The 21,809-nt window shown below is 42.2% G+C and overlaps 6 protein-coding genes across 6 annotated transcripts; 2 read left to right on the top strand and 4 right to left on the bottom strand.

Annotated features, from left to right (window-relative positions):
* Nucleotides 1-1,071: 1,071 nt before the first annotated feature.
* Nucleotides 1,072-2,221, bottom strand: SS1G_12832 (predicted protein; the record flags this gene model as incomplete). The annotated part of the gene is made up of 3 exons (XM_001586204.1): nt 1,072-1,291; nt 1,571-1,663; nt 2,211-2,221. The coding sequence occupies 3 exons, from the start codon at nt 2,219-2,221 to the stop codon at nt 1,072-1,074; spliced, it is 324 nt and encodes a 107-aa protein (XP_001586254.1).
* Nucleotides 2,222-2,744: 523 nt separating this feature from the next.
* SS1G_12833 (hypothetical protein) lies at nt 2,745-5,844 on the bottom strand (the record flags this gene model as incomplete). The annotated part of the gene is made up of 2 exons (XM_001586205.1): nt 2,745-4,615; nt 4,716-5,844. The coding sequence occupies 2 exons, from the start codon at nt 5,842-5,844 to the stop codon at nt 2,745-2,747; spliced, it is 3,000 nt and encodes a 999-aa protein (XP_001586255.1).
* Nucleotides 5,845-6,449: 605 nt separating this feature from the next.
* Nucleotides 6,450-8,182, bottom strand: SS1G_12834 (hypothetical protein; the record flags this gene model as incomplete). Its single annotated transcript, XM_001586206.1, has 3 exons — nt 6,450-6,843; nt 6,937-7,509; nt 7,566-8,182. 3 exons carry the CDS (start codon nt 8,180-8,182, stop codon nt 6,450-6,452), a joined length of 1,584 nt encoding a protein of 527 aa, XP_001586256.1.
* A 2,071-nt stretch (nt 8,183-10,253) lies between these two features.
* Nucleotides 10,254-11,499, top strand: SS1G_12835 (hypothetical protein; the record flags this gene model as incomplete). Its single annotated transcript, XM_001586207.1, has 4 exons — nt 10,254-10,317; nt 10,369-10,517; nt 10,598-11,143; nt 11,239-11,499. The coding sequence occupies 4 exons, from the start codon at nt 10,254-10,256 to the stop codon at nt 11,497-11,499; spliced, it is 1,020 nt and encodes a 339-aa protein (XP_001586257.1).
* A 1,008-nt stretch (nt 11,500-12,507) lies between these two features.
* On the bottom strand, nt 12,508-13,950 carry SS1G_12836 (hypothetical protein; the record flags this gene model as incomplete). The annotated part of the gene is made up of 2 exons (XM_001586208.1): nt 12,508-13,518; nt 13,570-13,950. The coding sequence occupies 2 exons, from the start codon at nt 13,948-13,950 to the stop codon at nt 12,508-12,510; spliced, it is 1,392 nt and encodes a 463-aa protein (XP_001586258.1).
* Nucleotides 13,951-15,316: 1,366 nt separating this feature from the next.
* On the top strand, nt 15,317-18,839 carry SS1G_12837 (hypothetical protein; the record flags this gene model as incomplete). Its single annotated transcript, XM_001586209.1, has 6 exons — nt 15,317-15,366; nt 15,433-15,458; nt 15,854-16,414; nt 16,463-17,622; nt 17,695-18,702; nt 18,816-18,839. 6 exons carry the CDS (start codon nt 15,317-15,319, stop codon nt 18,837-18,839), a joined length of 2,829 nt encoding a protein of 942 aa, XP_001586259.1.
* Nucleotides 18,840-21,809: the final 2,970 nt, after the last annotated feature.

Below are 21,809 nucleotides of genomic sequence, written 5' to 3' on the forward strand. Positions count from 1 at the left end.
ATTTACTATTCATAATTTTATAATTTATTACTTATTACTTGTTGTTTTTAATTTATAATTATACATACTGCTAAACACATCTTCCAGCCTCGACCATCAGATAAGCAGGTAGCAAGATACACCGAAATCCTTGGCCTTTCCTGACGCGTAGACCCCAGATGCCCCAAATCCCATAATGGCACACAGAACTCCGTAGATATTCTTAACCGCCGTTGCACGCTATACCATACCCTACTGCAGTCTGCAGCACCGCAATATACCCAGATATTGGGCTGAGGGACCGCCTGTAGATCTATTTCCTAATAAGGTTTGACTGAGATTGAACTATGCTGGAAGCCAAGCTACATATGAAGTAATAACAACGATCATATAACAAACTACTTGGAAATTGCTTGTTTGCTTGTTTGCTTTCAAAGCAAAAGAAACACCAATGAGTCAATGACAAATGACAAATGATAAATTTCCCATTTCCAATTATTCCAGATTCTCATCACCATCACAGATCAATCATCCCGGAGATGAAAGGTGCCGGCCAAATCAGGCACACACACCAAAAATAAAAAAGTCAAAATTAATGCCATGTTATTTCCCGAATGCCGAGTCACGCGCTTATTTCAAACAGGATATACTCCGTGCAAACTCAGCCATTCCCAATCTCCTTGACGAAGCTTCCATTTCCGGCCCGCCCCAGATGTCATTTTATTTTATATTCTCGCGACAATTCCTCGTTCTCGGATGCATCGCGGCAAACGGTCCTCGTAAGACGTATATCCACTCTTATAATCCCATGCACTGCCAACCTCATCCCATTCTCCACTAGTACTGTACTTACCCAGCTCGCTTCCTTGAAATATTCGACTTTTCGCTTTCATCCGCAAGCAGACTTCCGGCGAGAGACGGACATATACCCTAATCGCTTACGGATAACAGCCAGCGATAACGATCAGCGTTATATCATCACAATCATCACCATTGAGGCTATTCAATAAGCGCTTGACAGGCGGATAGAAAAGTTCCAACAAAATCTACGTATCGGCTTGTGCCCAGGACGGGATATTTGTGTGGGAGTACCTAGGTATTCAATGCCGGAAGATCAGTGAACTCATTATCCTTGAGCGCAGTGAGAAACCATTTGACGTGTTTTATTTTGCCTACTTTGGGATTCGTGGGGTGACGTGTATATGGTGGTATTAACGTGCCAGTACTCATAGAGTACTCGTATTGACTTCTCGGAGCCGAGAACGCTCTTAAGGGACGCGAGAGCTCGCATACAGCTGCGCAAAAACCTTGCCTGCACAGGCAACAAAGTAATTTTTTAGCTAATCGAACAATAGAAGTTTAGGACCCATCACAGCGCTTAAGCTTAAGCTTAAGTTTTGGGCATGGGGAGGTTATCTTGACGAGGATAAGGAGGCCTTACACTGCCTGACACTGGCCGCAACTATTGTGTCCACAGTTGCTGCATGTTTCTTTCCATTGGATATTTTGAAGATAACACTATTGTGAAGGAGAATTAGCATTTCTTCCTGCAGGCAAAACTCGTTTCCAACGTGGCAAGTTGGGCACATACAATGCAGCACTCCCATCCCCATTGAGCATGAACGACGCAGGACATATCGCAATAGGAAGTGGAGGTCCACGAACGTGATGAAGTGTTGTATATCTTGGCAAACAGGGATTGTCAATGTTCAGAGAGGTCTTGAAGAGCTTGAAATTGCTTCTTGAGGAATCCTTGGAGACCGAATGTTGCAGTCGAAGACACAATAGTAGAAACAGATTACAGGAACATCATTCATTAAATGCATGTTCAGATTTTTGTGTCGGCATCCCTCAGGAGGACAGATCCTCAGTATACCATTGTGCATTTTAGACGGAGACAGGCTGAATGTCAAAAAAAAAAAAGGCCGAACATTGGATGCGAAGAATGGCATTTACACACACACCCCACCTGCTTGCTTTATCGGGCCCCTTATTATCTACCTTTATTCACGCTCCTGCACAATAATGTTGATGTTTGTAACTAAACTTCTACTGAAGTTGTGCACATCCTCAAATTTTCGAAAATGAAATTCGCCGACGTGGTTGTATGTTATGTTGCCAAGAGGCTCTATTATGACGATATGACCTAAGGTGTTACAGCCGCCGCTGCAGTTGGCCGATTCGAAAGCTAGAACGCGCCCATATGCACCCCGCAATTTCGTGTATCCTACCTTCCTGGCATAGTTAATCACATGAGATAGTATGTCGGCTTCGCAGAGGTTGTTTTCCAGCTGTTATATTAGAAAGATCATCTTGTCCAAAAGAACACAAACTTTGGTAACGACAGTGATTTGTGGCATCTTTACAACTGCCCACCGCCACACTCGTGGCCGCAGGCTTTATAACAGTTTCCTGCACACCCACAAAACAAGCAGTGCGGTACTCAGGTATATAAATGAATAGCACGTAGATGACCCAAAAAGCCGATGATACCTGATAGCAAGTGACAAAATCTTTTGCAAAAAGAGAGCCAACGTGTGTTCATGACCAACGCAGCTGACAAAGAATCGGGTCATCTTTTGATCATATCGTTCATTAAGCATTATCCAGAAGACTCGTGAGCAAATCCAACATCCCCTCAACACGTACCATTGCAGAAGATACTCTGCCAAATTCACGGCGCACAACATATAGCATGACAGGATTGATGCACAGCGACCTCTTGTCGGAAACGACCTAGACCATCATTATCAATAACCCTTTAGCTAGTTCTCTCTTTTCCTGGTTGGGGGAACGAAAGGCTGTGTTGTGCGACTACCCCAGCCATTCATGCTCCTTTTGACACCAAGAGTCTTTCTTACACCACCCGAACCTTGTGCTATTGCCATACTCGTGGTATGTAATGTTCTCGCGGGACGAACTAACGACATAATTGCTGGTTTTGCTGTCAGACCAGGGACGGGAGCATCTGGCACCGGCTCAAAATTAGTGCTGGGCTTTTTTGCTCTTGATGGAGAGCTAGACAGGAAGATATAGCTATCATTCTGCTTTCCTTCAATTCGATTATTATTTGGTCGAGATAGGGCTGCACCTGTTCCTAGGCGGTGACCTGTAAGAAGAGGTGGAAGAGTTTCGCCATCATTTTGCGATGGCGATTGCATCACTTCTGCAGGAGTGTTATTTCGATGTCTATGTAGTTGCACACTAGCCCTGATCTTTGTTTCCCGAAACTCATCGACTATTGGTGCTGACTTAATCTCCTTCTGTGGCTCTTGCTTCCCGAGAAAGCCCAAGAGTGTGCCTTGCCCATTAGGTGGACCTTTAGATGAAATTTTAGAGCTTTTAATGGTTCCTTTTGTTGAAGCTGATCTCGCTTCACCAATGGTTTGATTTGATGATTGTTCGCCAAGGACTTGAAGATGAGAGCCAGCACTAACAAAGCCACCACCCAAGGTAAAGTTCGATACTCTTTCCATCGTTGTCATGGGGGTATTACTATAGACTACGCCGGAAACATTTCCCATTTGGTCCGTTGTATCAACCCGTCGACGTTTAGGTGGTCGCTGACCCTTGGTGAAATTGGGATTGCCGTTACCGAAATTCCACTTGGACTCATCTTGTTTGTCATTCTCCGGCTCCAAGGAGTAGTATGTATCCTCAGTGAGTTCGAGGCAAGCGGAAGACTCTGCAATCGACTCCTTGGTAGGAAATGGTCGTCGTAAAATTTGAGCTAGACATTGAACAGTATTAGAACGCAGAGGAGGGCCCTTCTGGTCTAAGTGTGCTCTAAGGCCTCTAGCAGAAAGAAATGGGCAGGTTGTTGTTAACTCATCTAGTGAATTTTTCAAAGGGCAACTCATGTTGAGCAAAGCCTTTGCCCGAGTCATAGCCACGTACAACAATCTTCGTTCTTCGTCAGTATCCTCTGCTCTAGAGTGTGGCATAGAGCCTTGATATGCCCCAGGAATGAAAACTATAGGCCATTCAAGGCCTTTAGCAGCATGTATGGTAGATATAGTAATTTGGGGTGTGCTACTTCCTTGGTCATCCTCCTTCTTCACTTCCGAAGCCAATGCTACATTCGCTAAAAATTGAGTGAGGGAATCGGAAGCGTCCTCTTGCTCCAGACCATCAATCTTTGGGAGAGAGTCGTCCTCATAACCATTAGATATTAATCCCTGAAAATCCGTGGCCTGGGCGATAAGCTCCTTCACGTTGTCCCACCTCGCCTTGTGAATGTCACCATGTTGTAACTCCAGCCACTTTTCGTAAGATATTTTTTCAATGATAAACTCCATAATTTTTACGATTGAGTTTTCACGGCTGAGAGGATCAGCAATCTTCTTCATGCCTGTCAATATGATGTCAACAAAGATAGAAAGGCTTTTTCCGACTGATGTTGTGAGCTTGGTTTTCGTCCTGCGCCTTCCCTGCACGGAATCAAGGATTAGTGCCCAAAGTGTCATTTTTGATTGCTCTGCCTCCTCAAGCAAAGATTTTATCGTCGTCTCGCCGATCCGCCGTGAAGGAGTATTAATAATTCTTGCCAAAGCATCGTTATTGTCAGGTAGATTAATCACTCTTAGGTAATCTAATAACGTTTTAATCTCTACACGGTCGTAAAATCGAAGACCACCTGCAATATGTTAGTCTAAATGCAGAACGCAGCTACCTTCTCAAGGAAGCATTGAGCTGGTTGCAAGCTGCACATTTGGCAGACAGGAGATGATGCTTACCGACCATGCGATAGGCTATACCCGCTTTTCCTAGCGAGCTTTCGATGACTCGTGAGAGTGATGAAGATCGTAGCAAAATAGCGAAATCATTCAAGTCTAGCAGGTCACCCGTCATGCCCATCGTCCTTTGTATTTCTTGAATAATCCATTCAGCTTCTTTCTGAGCCGTTGCAAGCTTGCGGAGCACTGGCCGTGTGCCAACAATGTGAGTAGGCAGAAGAGACTTTGCAATTCTGGATGAGTCTTGCTCAATCACATTCAGTGCCGTGAGAAGTATGGCGCCCGATGAACGGTAATTTTCCTCCAATGAGATAGTAACCGTATCCGGGTATTGTCTAAGCATCCGTTTGTAGTTTTTAATTTCGGCAGCTCGAAAGCTATATATGCTTTGATCGGGATCGCCGACGATGGTGATTCGTTTCTGATATGCAGCAAGTAATCGCATGAGATCAAATTGCACAAGGTTTGTGTCTTGAAATTCGTCAATCAAAACGGCCTCGATATTGGATACGCAGGAAGGGTGAAGTCGTAAAAGCTCGACACATCGTACAAGAAGATCGTCATAGTCAAGCAAGTTTGAAAGCTCTAAGGTCGCTTGATATTCAGCATGAACAATCTCAAATTCTTGTGCATCTACTGTCTTCCCCTTGGCATCGAAGGGTTTACTCGCAGATGCGGAACCTTTTGCTTTCAGAGAGCTTATGCGAGACCGAGCGACTTTAGGGTCTATATTCAAATCCTGCCGCTTCACAATCCTTTTAATTATGGCCAAAGAATCGGACGAGTCTGCAATTCCGAAGTCTTTTCGAATTCCTATCAAATGGCCATATCGTGCCAGGTAACGTCGCGCAATGCTGTGAAATGTTCCCAATATCAATTTAGATTCCGTCCCATTCCCTATCAGCTTTCCAATTCTTTCCTTCATCTCTCGAGCCGCCTTGACTGTAAATGTCGCCACAATTATATTCCATGGTTGCAATCCTTGGTGCAATAGCCAAGCAGTTCGCGACGTTAAAGTATGTGTTTTCCCGCTTCCTGGTCCTGCTAATATAGCGAGAGTATCTGCTTGCGATGAAACTGCGGCTCTTTGTGAGGCATTAAGACCTATGAGAAGATTATCAATAGTCATTTCGGTGGCTTGAGCCTGCATTGGCGAATGTTTCAGGCGTGCGTGCTTTTGAGCATGTGAGGAGATTTGGATGGATGAAATAAAATAGGCATTTGTTATTTCCTTCGACTGAGGCCATCTAAGCCAGGCAATAAGTGAGGTAGAGGGTTGAAAGACTTTTTTGATTCAATTATATTCGGATTCTGTGTTGGAAAGGGGACTTGACAGGAAGGAGGGTGTTGACGGACGACGCGGTTTTGGATTAAGGACCGGCGTATCTTTATCACGCTAATACGCGAAGTCACGCTTTTCGAAGCATCTTGATAAACACGAACAAGTGCGGGATAAAATATCATTATTTATTTAAATTTAGCTTTATGACATGAAAGTCGAATTCACTATGATATTTTTCCAAGTTAAATACGGATAATACAGATGTGATGAAGTATATGAGGCCCAAAACTCCAAAATAATGCTCCACAAAGATGTTTTCCAAACCATGCAATACCTAACATCCTTGTTAACAACAAATACCACCCCTATATGCCGTGCCTATATTCCATGCTATGATGTCAATAGCGATGGAAAGTTGTGCTAGATGGCACCGCACGCCTTATTTCTGCAACTCAAGCATTGCAACAAGCAACCGCCACCGCCGCTCCCAACAGCGAGCTTTCTTCTGCATACACCAGCTCCACGGTCCCGTTTTTCGCACCACTCGCTTCGATCAACCTATCGATGTACTTTTGAGTATTTTTGCGAAATCCGGGATAATTTTCCAACACAGATCCATTATAGGCAATGACCGTGTGGGCAGAATCTGAGGGTGAGATTGATTCGGACGTATTACGCATGTGCCAGAGAGCGTGGACGCCAGCAGCGATGAGGCCGCTAGAGCGTAGAGTTACGCGGGAAGCTATCAATCGTAGAGCTCGTAAATCGGCTATGGTGGGAATATGAGGGGAGGGATGACGGTTGGTGAACACTTCAATTGCGGTGGTAAGTTGGGGAGTTTTATCGCTAAGGGTGGTGTCAGCCTCATTAGCAACTAAATTTCGGGGAATGAAGCTGACGGGAGCTTGTTTAGGAGGCTATTGATGACAAATGACTTACTCTTCAATATATGAGAGAGTTTCGGTCTCTAAAGAGTACTTTTCCCTCAAATTTGCTGGCACTACTCCCCCAAATAGTCCTGCGCTCTGAATCCCATCTATCAACATCAAACGCACGATCTCACCAATATATCCGCCACTCGCAAAATGTTCGAATGGCTGAAAGTCTGGTAGAGGGTGGTTTTCTCTCAATTGTTTATCCCATTTCGTGTATGGAAGGAATTTACCACCGAACATCGACAGTTCTGTGTTGACAATAACATGCTTAGCGCAATCATGCCAGGATGCAGGTCGAATGCCAAATTTGGGCTGTGAAAAGATGTGGACAGGAAGATGAGCCGCAGCGTTCAACCCAGTTCCTAATATTAGTGCGAAACGAGTTGTAGGGTCCATATATGCTTTGGAGAGTAATGTTGCCGAAGAATCGTTCACAATGGCGTTCAGCTGAACGTTAAGACCTTTTTTAAAGCAAGAATCTTCGATAAGGCCACCCAGATCTCTCCCGACCAGCCCATCAGCAGCACAAAAGCCCTTTCCCATCCCCATAAGAAGACCGCCCTTGAGTGATGTTTGACTGTGAAACTACTGTCAGCTGACTTCGAAATTTTATGAACATCCTGGTGATCATACTCAATAGGAAAGGACCAGGACAGTCCCACAGATAAAGGTGTCTCCGACATCTCGTATCGTTCCTTCTCCCCAGAAAGAGTGTCCAGAATTCGATCTGCCATCCAATCGAAGAATTCTACACCAACCAGCTGCCTCTCCACATTCTTGATCTTGAAAGACTTTAATTCAACAATCTCAATCTCCTTCCCCTTGCACTCTTTTCCTGCGAGTTTAATCAAGGCTACCCGAAAAGTCGAGCCCCCAACATCTAGGGCTAAGTACGTTCCACATTCATGACCGCTAGGAAGTTGATGATTGTATGAAGGCAACATGCATTGTGGATTTTCTAGTAGGCTCTCAGCAAACTCTTTTCTCAACCCTTCGGAAAACGCCAATAAGGAGGCCTCCTTCGTAGAATCTCTAAAGGCAGCTTCGACCTCATCTAGAAACTTCTTGACTTTTGCCAGGGAGGTGTCTTTGGCGTCGACATTTTCGTCCTTGACTTTGGGGAAAGTTGAGGGCGCAATCCAAAACTTGATAATGATCTCAAAGATAGATTTAGTTTTCAGAAAAGATTTGATAAAGGCGGCATAGAAAGCCTGTCGTAATCTATGCATGGCAGCGATGAGCGGCTGCATCATATGAAGTCCTCATACATATAAGGAATCCTCAAGGAAGCCAGCACGCTAAGATACGAAGGTGCTAGGGTAGTGCTGATGCGGGCCCGCTTTGCTCCATAACACACACGACAAAGATGGAGAAGGGAACTTGGACAATTGAAAGTCTGATAAGATTTTGACTTCATTCAATCGAGTAAGAACAATGGATCCAATGAATGTAGATGTAAAAGGGCAGGCAAGATCGGTGGTGGGATAGTGGTATCCGATGTGAAAAGTACGGTACGTAGTAGGAATTTTACCCTCGTGCTCGTAATAATGTGGTTAACAACGAATGGATGTACTTCTCTTGGAAGGATACAATTGCGCCATCATTCATGAAAAAAGCATATCAACAATTGGTTACGCACTCCCAAAAATAGATTGATTTGATAGGATAAGAAAAAGCTTCAAGCCAAGAGTGAAAAAATACTAAGAATAATTGGGAGTAACATCGTATCCTCCCTCAGTCGGTTCGTTTTGCTATAAAATTGGATCTTAATACCGATGGAAATAAATTAATCAAAGTTACCTTCTTCAATGGAACGAGGTCCTCAATAATAGAGACGCAATTTGATCCGTCCCTCCGTTTTGTTTTAGAGCTTGGTTGTTCTGCATTGTTCAGCAGGACAAGATTCTCGAGATGATCCAAACTGGATGTACCCCTGCATAATGGCTTCCCCATCTTTGGTGTACTGGTGGTGATATCAATGGGAGCATAGCAGCATAGCAGCATCGCATACCTAAGGAAATTGGTAGAAGCAGAGAAACATTCCAGGGGGTTTTCTTATGAGTCAAAAATTCACAATTTTTGGTTCGTATAGTATTAAAATTAAACTGTATGTGGTAATGTTAGTGGGTTTTTTGGGTTGTCGATACAATAATAAATTTGTTGCTTTGCTGTTGAAAGCAACGTTACAATTTGGTGGGAGAGCATTTTATTCTCCGTGCGACCATAAAAGCTTGGATGTTTTGTACTGTACTCCAGACAAAGCTAGCTGCAATAGATACCTAGGCATGGAGGAAATGCGAGGAACATCCTCGGGGATACAAAAATTGGGAGATGATTCAAGGAATTAGCTAAAGCATTATCTCTCTCACCTAGAGCTTACTAGATCCCTTTCCCAAGACTCCTAAGACTGAATGAAGACTTGAAGATCACTTCCAAACGATGAAGGAAGCCGTTTGTTCTTAGTGTACATTTCTAACCCACCAATTCCGAACCGGACAAGCATTAAGCGAATGTAACTGGACAACTAGTAAACGACCTTTTGAATTTCGCGATTCTTTTCCTTGAAACTTCACTGCTCCAGTACAGATCTTGAGACTTGAGAATCTTCTGAAGCTTGTATCGTGGTGTAACTGTACAATGACAATGACCAACATTTGAGTTGGGTGTGCCCCAATACTGGTCAAATCATTGATCACTTTGTCTGATCTTTCTTACTCGGGCTCATTACCATTACCGTACCATTACCATTGCCGTTAGTGGAGATAGATCTCTCGTCGAAATCCTGGATTGATCACCAAAGTGGATTTCAAGGTTGTGCCTTGTGGGGTAAGCAGATTACTATCTTTCTATCAGGAGGCTATCAGGGCTAGGTCGTCGTGACGTTCCATACACCATCATGATTTGGAGGGGTAGAGTGACAAAGTTCAACGTCACAAACCTTGAACTGTCCAATGAATAGCGCTACCACGAGGAGATGCTATCAAGGTTGGTTGCTGGTGGTAGGATTTCCTTGTAGTGAAGTCGGTGTCTGCTACTTTAATGAAATCTTCATGGGGCGACACCGGTAGGGACGGTAGTTGTGGTGGTAGGTGTGGTAGGTATGGTAGGTATGGTAGGTCAACCTTTGATAATTTCTTTGATTACGTTTGGTTTTATATTCACTGCTCGCATTCCGCATATTCCGTATCTGGGAAATTAATCAAAAGTCAAATCTTCTGAACTTATTATACAGCGACAAACAGCCACCTTCATACTTTCATATCTACAAAAGAAAACATCCTCACACCCTCGACACACACTTGAGATTCAACTACATTCAAAATGAGACTCATCATCAGAGACGGTAAATCGCAAGCTTGTGCCTACGTCGCGCAATACATTATTGGTGAGATTTTTCCTCCAGTTCAATTACAAACACTGTTTAACATCTGATTAGATCGCATCAATGCCTTTGGACCAACCCCAGAACATCCTTTCGTCCTTGGTCTTCCTACCGGCTCTTCTCCTATCGGTATCTACAAGATCCTCGTTGAAAAGTACAAGGCTGGTGAAATCTCATTCAGAAATGTCGTCACTTTCAACATGGTAAGTTCTAACCCTCGCACACAAGCTACATGCAACTTTACTACCAAGAGTCGGATCACTAACATGGGTAAATTGCACAGGACGAATATATTGGCATCCCGCGCAATCACCCAGAAAGCTACCATACATTCATGTACAAACACTTCTTCTCGCACGTCGATGTCCTTCCTCAAAACGTCCACATCTTAAATGGCAATGCCGAGAACCTCGAAGCAGAATGTATACACTATGAGGAAACTATCAAAGCAAAGGGTGGAATTGATTTGTTCCTTGGAGGAATTGGACCAGATGGTCATCTTGCATTCAATGAGCCTGGATCTTCTCTTGCTTCTCGTACAAGAGTCAAGACTTTGGCATATGATACTATCATTGCCAATTCCCGATTCTTCGGTAATGATCTGGAAAAGGTACCAAAGATGGCTTTAACAGTGGGTATCCAAACCGTGTTGGAGGCCAGGGAAGTTGTCATCATTATTACTGGAGCACACAAGGCATTGGCATTGAAGAAATGTATTGAAGAAGGTGTGAACCACATGTGGACTCTCTCAAGCTTACAACTTCATCCTCATCCGATGATTGTTGTGGATGAAGATGCAACACTTGAGCTCCAGGTTAAAACTGTCAAGGTAGCTACCCCACTTTACCCCGCCATCCACTTACCCCTCCATTAGCCCTTCCATCACAACCATACCCAACTCAATGCTAACAAAATATTCAACAGTATTTCAAGTCAATTGAAAAAGTTGCCGCCGCTCAAGGTTTCGAACAGATTCTTCCATCTGCTGCTCGTACAGGTCCCAAGCGTACTATACCTGTTCCACCCATGCCAGAAAGCTTGGTCAAGGAAGCATCTACCATTAAATCCCCACAACCTCTTACAACCACACTCTTAGCCGCGCCAGCTACTGAGTACCCAGTCCGCAGAAGCCACACTCCAGAATTGATTCCTGACCGCATGGGCAGCAGAATCTTGGCAGTTTAATATCATGAATAGAGAATTGGGAACGGATTGGTGTATGGGAGGACCAAATTGAGTTGCATGCACATAAGGCAGCAAAATCCACTATTTGGTAGCGGAGTTGTTGCTTTTGAAGGGGTGTATTTTTGCAAAGCTTTTCTACTGATTTCATTTCATTTATTTTCTTTTTACATATTTGCAGGAAAAATATGTACATCTGCATTTTCTTTTGCATGATGATACTAGGTACTTCTGCTTACATTTATTTCTGGCGCCAAGGCACAGAAATCATTTACATTCAAAGTAAATTACTCCAAAAACTAAATTCCTCGAATTCTCACGAATGCCTTCATTGTATTATTAGTTATTTTAGATGAGGATAATGAGATATGAATTTATGAATATTAGATATCAAGATCGTGTTTGCGTTTAATGTGTATATCATGTTCTGTGTGTGTTTATTTTCTCATCTATATGTGTGGAGATGGATGTAGAGGTGGATGCAAATATAGATACAGATGTATTCGAAATACTTTCTTTCTTTTCTATCTATGCAATTAATGACTTCTCCTAACTTTATTTATTTATTTATCTATTCCTGACTTTACGTCTATTCTGTCTTTTTCTTAACTCGATTTAATTTGATTTGGGCTTTGGAAATTGTGGTTTTTCTGTTTTGGGTTTTTGTGTGCCAGGATTGAGATTAGGGTGTCAATTGTTTTTTAATACCAGTATAGATAGGTATAACGAGTTGATGGATAAGTTTTGTAATTTATCTTACTTTTATTTAGGTGTTTATAAATAAATAAATACAATGTGAGAAATCTGCTGTAGCAAGCTGTGCGCAGTACTTATTTTTCTAACATGAAATTTCTTTTCTTTTAGTACTTAGACTATATAGGTACTAAGTAGGTAGGTAGTCATCATTTATTTATTCCCCACCACCCCCCTCCACGCCCCCCACGCTCTCAATTGATAGGTATCAAAAGTTATCCCAACCTTCCATTCCTTTATGCATTATCCATTCATAACCTACCCAACAATCTTCCTCTCCCTCTCCCCCTCCCCCTCCCTCTCAAAAACCCTAACCCCAAATTTCCAAACCTGATCCACAACCACCCTCTTCCTCCCCTCACTCTCCACAAGCACATCCAACACACACAAATCCGCATCCATGCCCCCCTCCAACGCCCCCTTCCTATCAAAAACCCCCAACATCCTCGCTGGGGTCTCAGTAACCGCTTTCAAAGCCTGCGCTACACTACAATTTGTCCAATTTAGAAAATTACTCAAGCATTCTACAAGTGTGATGCTCGAGCCTGCGATTTTGTTGGTCGATTCGAGACGCAGGTGGATGCCGTCTTTGAGGATATATTCACCGTTCCAGGCGTAGCGGCCGTCGGGGAGTCCAACCAAGTGCATGGCGTCGGTTACGAGGATTAGACCTGAGGGGTGTGCGTTGTAGGCTAGGGTTATGGTGGTGGGGTGGAGATGGATGGAGTCGGCTATGATGCCGAAGTAGGGGCGTTGGGTGATGGGTTTGAGAGGGGGGATTATGTTTTGAGTTGTGATGGGGGTGGAAGGGGGGGTTGTGGAGGGAGAAGTGCTGGTTGTGGGGGTGGTGCCGAGGAGTCCGAAGATTCCTGGGTTGCGGTGGTGGAGGGGACGCATGGCGTTGAAGAGGTGGGTTATCATTGTTGCGCCGGCGGATATGGCCGCCGTGGCATCTTCGTATGTGGCTTCTGTGTGGCCGATACTGAAGATGATGTTGTGGGGTGGAGAGGTGAGGGTTGGGATTAGAGAGGTCATGTGTGGAAGTTCAGGAGCGGCGGTTATAAGGCGGATGTTTCCTAGAAGATTGGAAGTGCCATAACATTCGGAGAGAGTGGTGAGGTCGTTGGATTTAGGGGCGAGTAAGACGGGAAGAGGATGGATTCCATTTTTGGTAGGGGAAAGGAATGGTCCTTCGACATGAGCGCCGAGAGATTCGGTACCATCTGATGCAAGACGATTTGCTCCAGAGGGACCCAAAAATGGAAGTGCCTTGCGAGAATTATTAGTATGGGTTCAGTGACAATTTCATCGATTGCTTACATGATGATAGACTTCCGGGCGTGATGATGTGATAGTAGGTAAATGAGAAGTAACACCCGTCTTGATCAATAATTGATTGATTCGACGCAATTCCTTGCCATAAGCATTAGGATCGTCACCTTCTGGTATAGAAGCAAAGTCAAATCCAAAAGCTCCATTCAATTGTGTATCGATGAAACCTGGAGAAATAATACGACCACCAAGATCGATAATCTCGTCAGGTACACATAAGTGTGAGTAAAAAGCCTCCTGGCTTTGGATAATCTTGCCGGTGGAAGATGATACCCAAAGATCTTGAGTAACTAAGGATTCTCCCTTTAACAAACGACAGTTTGTGAACTTGGTGACTCCAGAAGTCGAGGTTGGTAGTGCCGATGGCATGGTTGTGGATGGAGAGTTGGAGTTCCAGAGGGATTGTTGGTGTAGAGAAAGGTAGATGGGTAGGTAGTTATTTAAGAAATGGGGTTGGGGACAAAGAGAAGATGATTGAAAATATGATGCGAATGATACCAAATCTCATTCACTGGAAGATTCTATAGACTCGAACCTGGAGATTCACTTGTACACAGGTAAATTGCTTCCTTACTGTAGGTAGGTACAGTACTTACTGGCATCTGACCATACCAGGCATATCTATATCTAGATGCCTGCCATAAATGATTTGATAGTACCAACCCCAACATTAGACTCAACACATGATAACCTTAAAACAAGACTACCATAGATAAACTCAAATTTTCAAGTTACTTATCGATTGTACCGTGCAATGGATGACTCAGTAGCATACATCATACATCATACATCATACAATACAATCATACATCACATCACATCATATCACATAACATCTATCTACCATATCGCCGCATTGGACTGGTATAGTTTATAGTGGATTGAGTGGAGAGGTGGGAAGGTGGAGGGAGAGGTGGAGAGGAGACGAGTTAATTGTTAGTCAACTGTTACCATCAATGTTGAAGTTGATCTGATGGGATGGTGAATGGAAAGAAATCTCCAATCTCTAATACATATGTAACGTCGTATCCTATCATCCTATCATCGGATCGTCGGAATGTCGGTAATTGGTAAAAAATGACGATGGTCGAATAATAATCCATTTGTCAAGCACACTTGGAAATAATTTGATGGTAGGTAATTAGATGCCAAGTCGCCGAAATTACCTACATAGCGGTAGTTCTGTTTGAAGAAATATTGGATTGTTTTTTTCTTTGCTGACAGTGAACATTAAAGTGTATCGTGAATTTTGTTTGAAGTAAAGCCATGGCGCAATGCACATGCACGTGGAGGAGCACAGAATAAATCCTTTAATTCCCGATGATTTCCCGATATAACCTTAATATCATGTGACCATTTCCGGGGGAGGAAGTTCAAACGACAACATCCTAGCCAACACCAACCACTTACATTTGTTCAGGTTAGTTACACCAGTTACACCAAGCTGCTGAATATGTGAGGCTGACGATTATATATCAGAAAATATCTTTTAAGCACTTCTTGAACAGTGACGAAGATACAAGAGTTGTGATGAAAACGCACATCGTCAATTTCACTCACATCGCACAAGTCTAATAGTATTCTTCACATGTCATGAAACCCTGATTAAGGAAATCTGAGCACCAGGCATCTCAGCGAACGTTGCGCTGTAATTCATAGCCTTGTTACACTTATCAGATCACAATTCGTTGAATTCAAAGTGAACAACGACATCTGCGCAGCAGCAACTACCAAGATGGACGTTACAGAGGAGGAGCTAGATCCTTTATGGAAGGATCTCGATTGGTAGGTTATGAGCCACTTATACAAAGGCTGAGAAGTAGGCTGACAAAATGAAGGGCTATGGGACAGTGAGTCTATTCTTAGTTTGCTGAGCTGTATATGGTAACAATTTACGGCTTTGCGATCATGTGTTTGATCATATGTACTGATAAGGGATCTCTGGTTCTAGATGCTTTATGATGGGATTTGAAGGGACCGAGGTTACTCCTCAGATCAGGACTCTTATTGAAGATCATCATCTAGGTGCTATCCTGTTGTCGACGAAGAATATGAAGTGTAATAATTTGTATTTCTTATTCTGCTTGTAGTGTTTCTGTTCTTCCATCGTTTCGTAATTCAATGGCTAGATGGCATTGAGCTTGGGCTTATCACGTTGATGGGTATTGACCAGCCATGTGATTTGCCTCTCCCTCATATATTCACGTGCATTGCTTTCATATGATGTTGTTGTTCTTCAAGCTTCCCCAAAAGCAAACGTTAACTTGAGTAGCTGCCCGCGAGACAGCAAATCTAGTACAGGAGCTTCAAACGATCGCACATCAAGCTGGACATCTAGTACCTTTAATCATTGCTCTTGATCAAGAAAATGGCGGCGTCAATAGTCTCTTCGACGAAGATTATATCTGTCAATTTCCCAGTGCGATGGGAATGGCAGCCACAGGATCTCCCGAGCTTGCATACGAAGTTGCCAATGCTACAGCCAAAGAGCTGTCAGCAGTTGGAGTTAATATGATTATGGGTCCATGTCTTGATGTCCTGACAAATGCTCGTTATCAACCTTTAGGTGTCAGAGCTACTGGGGATGATCCTCAAGAGGTTTCTCAATATGGTATTGCTGCGATGAATGGGTATAAAGATGCCGGAATTGCTACCTGTGGGAAACATTTTCCATCTTATGGGAACTTGGATTTCTTAGGGTCATCTCTCGATATGCCTATTATTACAGAGACCCTTGAACAATTAAGTCTTGGGGCTCTTGTTCCATTCCGAAATGCTATTCGTGAAGGAATGGATTCTATAATGGTTGGTGGATGTGCTATAGCAAATGCTGGTTTGTTTGTCTTTCCCATTAATGAATGAAATCGTTAACACTTCGTAGGGATGAATGTTATGCACGCTTGTCTTAGTGACCAAGTTGTGGATGATCTCCTACGTAACGACCTTGGATTCAATGGTGTAGTTGTTTCCGAATGTCTTGAAATGGAAGCATTAAGTCATGATATCGGCGTCAGAGGTGGTACTGTCATGGCAGTAGAAGCTGGCTGTGATATGGTTCTCCTCTGTCGTTCTTACTCTGTTCAAAGAGAAGCCATTGCAGGATTAAAACTCGGTCTCGAAAACGACATGATTTCTCGGGAACGTATCAATCTCTCTCTTAAACGAGTCCTTAAAGTCAAATCACAATGCACATCTTGGACTAAAGCTTTAAATCCTCCGGGAATCAACCATCTAGCATCTTTACATCCTCATCATCTCGCTCTATCGACTAAAGCATACGATCACTCAATAACCATCATGAGAGATAAAGGTCATCTACTCCCACTGTCGAATAGTTATTCCGAAGATGATGATGACCTTCTCCTTCTCACACCTTTGGTAAAACCATTACCTGCATCAACCGCAACTTTCAATAACGAAAATTCAAAATCTACCAATACTGAATCTGAAAAGTCGCACAGATCATCAATCATGAGCGGTGAAGGTGTATTTCGAGAATTAGGAAGAGCTTTAGCACGTCAGAGACACGGAAGATTACTTCATACATCATATACAGCAAATGGTGTTCGACCTGTTCATGAGAATTTGATCAATAGAGCAGGAACAATTATCATCATAACAGCTGATGCAACACGGAATTTATATCAAAACGGGTTTACAAAACATGTCGCCATGATGTGTTCAATGCTTAGTTCAGCTGGCAAGAAAAAGTCATTAATTGTGGTTTCTGTTAGTTCTCCGTATGATTTTGCTATGGATAAAAGTATTGGAACATATGTTTGTACTTTTGATTTTACCGAGACAGCTATGAAAGCATTGGTGAGAGCATTATTTGGTGATTTTGTTCCTCAAGGAACATTACCTGGTACACTTAGGAAAAGTAGGAAAGTACAAAAATCGAGACAACATTGGCTGGTGGAGAGTTATAATAGAGATAGAGATGCGAGGGGTCTTCAAGCACTCATTACATCTATTGAGAAGACAACCCCGCCAAATCAGCAACCTGCATTAGCTGGTGCAACAGCAGATTCATTTGAATTGGTATGTTTATTTTAATGCTTTTCATAACTCATTTACATATGATATTACTAACACTATTGTCCTTCTTTCCAGCCACCAGCATCAAACAACACCCCACTCGAAGAATCTCACTATGTCGTCCGTAACAGCAGTACTCAAGCACTCTTCGGATTCTGCTCCACTACCTACTCCCCAAGTACTCATACCGGTACTATCTCTACCCTTTTCGTTGACCCTTCCAAACGTAACCTATCAATCGGACATTCCCTCCATCAACGTGCTCTCCGTCACCTCCTCCAAAAACCCAACATTACCCACCTTCAACTCGGTTCTACCCTTCCAGCCATCTACCTCGGTATCCCTATGAGTGATCTAACCGAAGGTGCACGTCTCAAACATTGGTTCGCAACAAATGGCTGGGACGTCCTAACCCCACGATTTCTCTACACGTTAATAATCCGCAACCTCGCACTCTGGACACCCCCAGAAGGTTTACTAGCAACCATCGAACGAGTATCCCTCCAATTCGATCTAATCCACGGCCCATCAAACTCCGCAACCCAAGTCCTCGATTTCGTGCAAACCCACTCATCAAGTGTCGAAATCCATAGTCTCTACAATCTCGCCATCATGGATCCCAAATCCTGCGGTATCGTACGTGCGAAATCACCAATCGATGGGTCGCTCGTCGGTACCGTTATTATATCTCGTTCCGATACACTGCTTTCGCGCTGGATGCCTGTACTTTCTTCTTCTCCTTCTTCATATTCTCATTCTAATTCTGGCTCGAATTCTAATTCTCACATAAACCCAAATAATGGAAAAGGTAAAGAAAAAGAAGATAATAGAGGAAATGGAAAAGGAAATGGAAATGGAAATGCAGTAGGAGGAATACTAGCTCCGATCATCCCATCGAATAACGCGCAGAGAGAAATGATTTTACAGGGTTTGGTCATGTTGAGTATTCGACAGAATAAAAATAAGGGGGATGGGAAGGGAGTTGTGTTGAATTGGGTGGTGGGTGGTGATAGGGATGTTTTGTTAGGGATGGGTTTTGATGTGCTGGAAGCGTGGGAGGAGGTTGTTTGTTCGGTTGAGAGGGTGAGTTTATTTTGATTTTTTTGAGGATGCTATGGGATTTTGAGATGGGAATGGGAGGGGAGATGGAGATGGAGATTTGCTGTGAGGAGATATGCTAATATTTTTTTCTATAGTGGAGTGAGATGAATCTAGGTTGAGAAGAGAAGGAAATGGGAGTGAAAGTTGAATTTTCTTTTATGTATTTTATAATAGAGGAAATTTCCACCCAGATTATCACACATGAATAGGTATATATCTCTAGGTATATCTATCAGCTACACTATCTTATCTCCAGCCATTCATCCATCCATTCATCCATCTATCCATATCTTCATCAACAAGTCCTCTTACTAAAATTAATACTCCAAAATATTGGGTTTCTTGAGACCAGAAAGAGCATCAGATTGAATTGATTGATTCTCTAGCTAAGCAGTTAAGCTGCGAGTATATATTCAAAAAAAAAATGAAGGAATAAGGTTAGGTATTCAGCCTTCGGAATCAAAATATTGAAAGCAAACAAACAGTATACCAAAAAGGAAAGAATGAATTAAAAGTTGAGTTTTGTTTGCTCCTTATATGCATATGCTGCCAAGATCCCAGGAGGTCAACACAAAATGAGTCTATTAGTGACTAATCTCATAACACAAAAACATATAATATAACAAACTGCTCAGCATATACACAATCTATAGAACTACCCTCTACCTATTTATAGGTTACCCTTGCCCATCTCCCCTGATTATTCAGAAAGCTTATAATCTAATATACCCGTTAATAATAATAATATCCTATAAACATCGACATCTCATCTCCCCCAGACCTACTCTTTATCTATATCTATCTATCTATCTACCACCCTTCTCCTGCAGTTCCCTAGAAGACTATCACGATTCACCATTAGGATTGGTAGTGTTACGATGGTAGCAAACTGATTAATTAGGAGAGCTTGGGCCCTGTGCAAAAGCGATCAGATTTCATCGAATTAGTATGTGATCTTGGTCACCTTAAGATCGTATGCGCACGCACCATCAGAAATCACGTGATAAGGAGCCCTGAGGAGCCAGAAAGCTCCTGGGGGCTCCCTTTATCAATCATTATATAGTCAGAATAGTTTCATAGTTTAAAAGCTTCGTGCTCAACTTAATTATCAATTAGTTTACCTACATTCTACTTGATCTAGTAACGAATTCACTTCCAAGTGAATACCAGTGATAAAGCCTTAACCCACAACTACCAACCAGACGAAACCTTAGGCAGCCGCTGCCTCTAGTACAGTATCGTTACAAAGACTTTCAAAATAAATATCGAGCATATATCTATCTATACTTTTGTATTTTAAAATCACATATTTTTACAATCTTATACACAAAAACTTCTTTTGGAATTCATCTCTCTTTTTCATTTTTTTTTTGTTTCTCTGTTTTTTTTTTTATAATTCTGATTTCTGTTACGAGGTTTGCCGTCTAGATCACGTGGAAGTGCTCTAGGCTCTCGAGGTGGTTTATAACTAGGCGTCAAGCAGGGACTTAAAGTAATGACAATAATGCAATTCGTAACTAATAGTAGAGTATACTAAATGATTGATCTTGAGCACGAAGCTCTATACAAAGGAAATCCATCTTGATTATATAGTCCTTCATGCTTCTGTGATCACGTGTCTTGGTAGTTGTGTAGCCCGTCGTAACAATTTCCTTCTCATTTATATAGTTATTCAGAATATAGAGCTTGTTTATTTAGTCTAGGTGATCACATATATACATATATATATATACATAAATTACGTTTATACTTATATTCATTCACACGGAATGTTTTCATCGCCAATTTATTACTGGTCTTCTTGATTGATCTTGTGACGCCTCACACCTCCGGGTCACGTGGCATGCCCCGTTTGTATTTAATCACAGGAAAACTCCCTACTCTTGTTTTCCTTCTTCTTTTTCTCCTTAGCTTAGTATTTTCTAATACAAGATACTTTACCCAGTATTCTTGAGTGTGACAGATCTATTATCATCATTATTATTAGACTCTTAGGTACCTACTTATTCACAATCACTACATAAATTATCGCAAAAATATACCTACGGAGCCACCCAACCCACCCTAGAGCTCCCAGCCACAATCTAACAAGCCTGTCTGCCTTTTTGACCAGAAAGTATTTACTCTGTAAAATATTCCCTCTAATTATCAGGGGAATGAAATGTTGTACATGTATCCATTGTTCATATGAATGAACATATCTCTGTATACCCATACCCCAATCCCATAAAGTACTGTATATTATATCATTTATATATCTATTCCCTTCTTCTATCCATCCCCTCCTCTCCTAATCCAATCCCAACATTCCCAATACAAACTCCAGAATACTCCCCAATAAATTCCAATTCCCCATCCATCGTATCCCAAATTAGATTAATACATTACACTTCAATTCAATACAATACGGAGTAACCATAGGGATTCAAGTGGATTCATTATTCGAGTGGATTCATGAGCAGTGGATTATGGATGTTTTGTTGCATATCGCAAAACCAATACTTGTTGTTGAAATGAAATCATGGGAAATTAATTGGAATTGAATGTTGAATGAGCGGAGGAAGGAAGGGATGGATGGATTCTTTTACCGCTTTTTCGGGGAGAGATGGTTTTGTGTATGGTTATGTATGGTATCAACCAGTGTTTGTTTATTTTATGATGGTTTCAAGTATATCTCTTAAGTAAAGGAAAGAAAGGTTTCCATTGGAATAAATTATTCCGTTTCGGAAATATATACATTTATTTACTCAATTCATCAATAAACAAACAACAAAAGGAGAAGAAAAAAATGAAGAAATGTGTCCTAAGCATCAGCTCCGCCAAATCAATCTCCACTCTACTCACATACATCCATCTCCATCAACTCTCCACGGTGAAGAAAAATAAGCTTAACATACCCCATACCCAAGCATCAAATGTTGCACATCTTCAAACCAACCATGAGCGCTGAGAAATTGACCGAGGGAATTTGTTGCATATCTACTGACGAACCATGATTTTGTGGTATCTGTAAGGGTTATTGGTAAAGGAGTTGAAAAGGATTTATTATGAGGAGTTGAATACGAGTAGATAGTTGGTAGGAAATTTAT

This window comes from Sclerotinia sclerotiorum, genomic scaffold (genome assembly GCF_000146945.2).
Source record: "Sclerotinia sclerotiorum 1980 UF-70 scaffold_22 genomic scaffold, whole genome shotgun sequence".
Classification (NCBI taxonomy): Eukaryota; Fungi; Ascomycota; class Leotiomycetes; order Helotiales; family Sclerotiniaceae; genus Sclerotinia; species Sclerotinia sclerotiorum.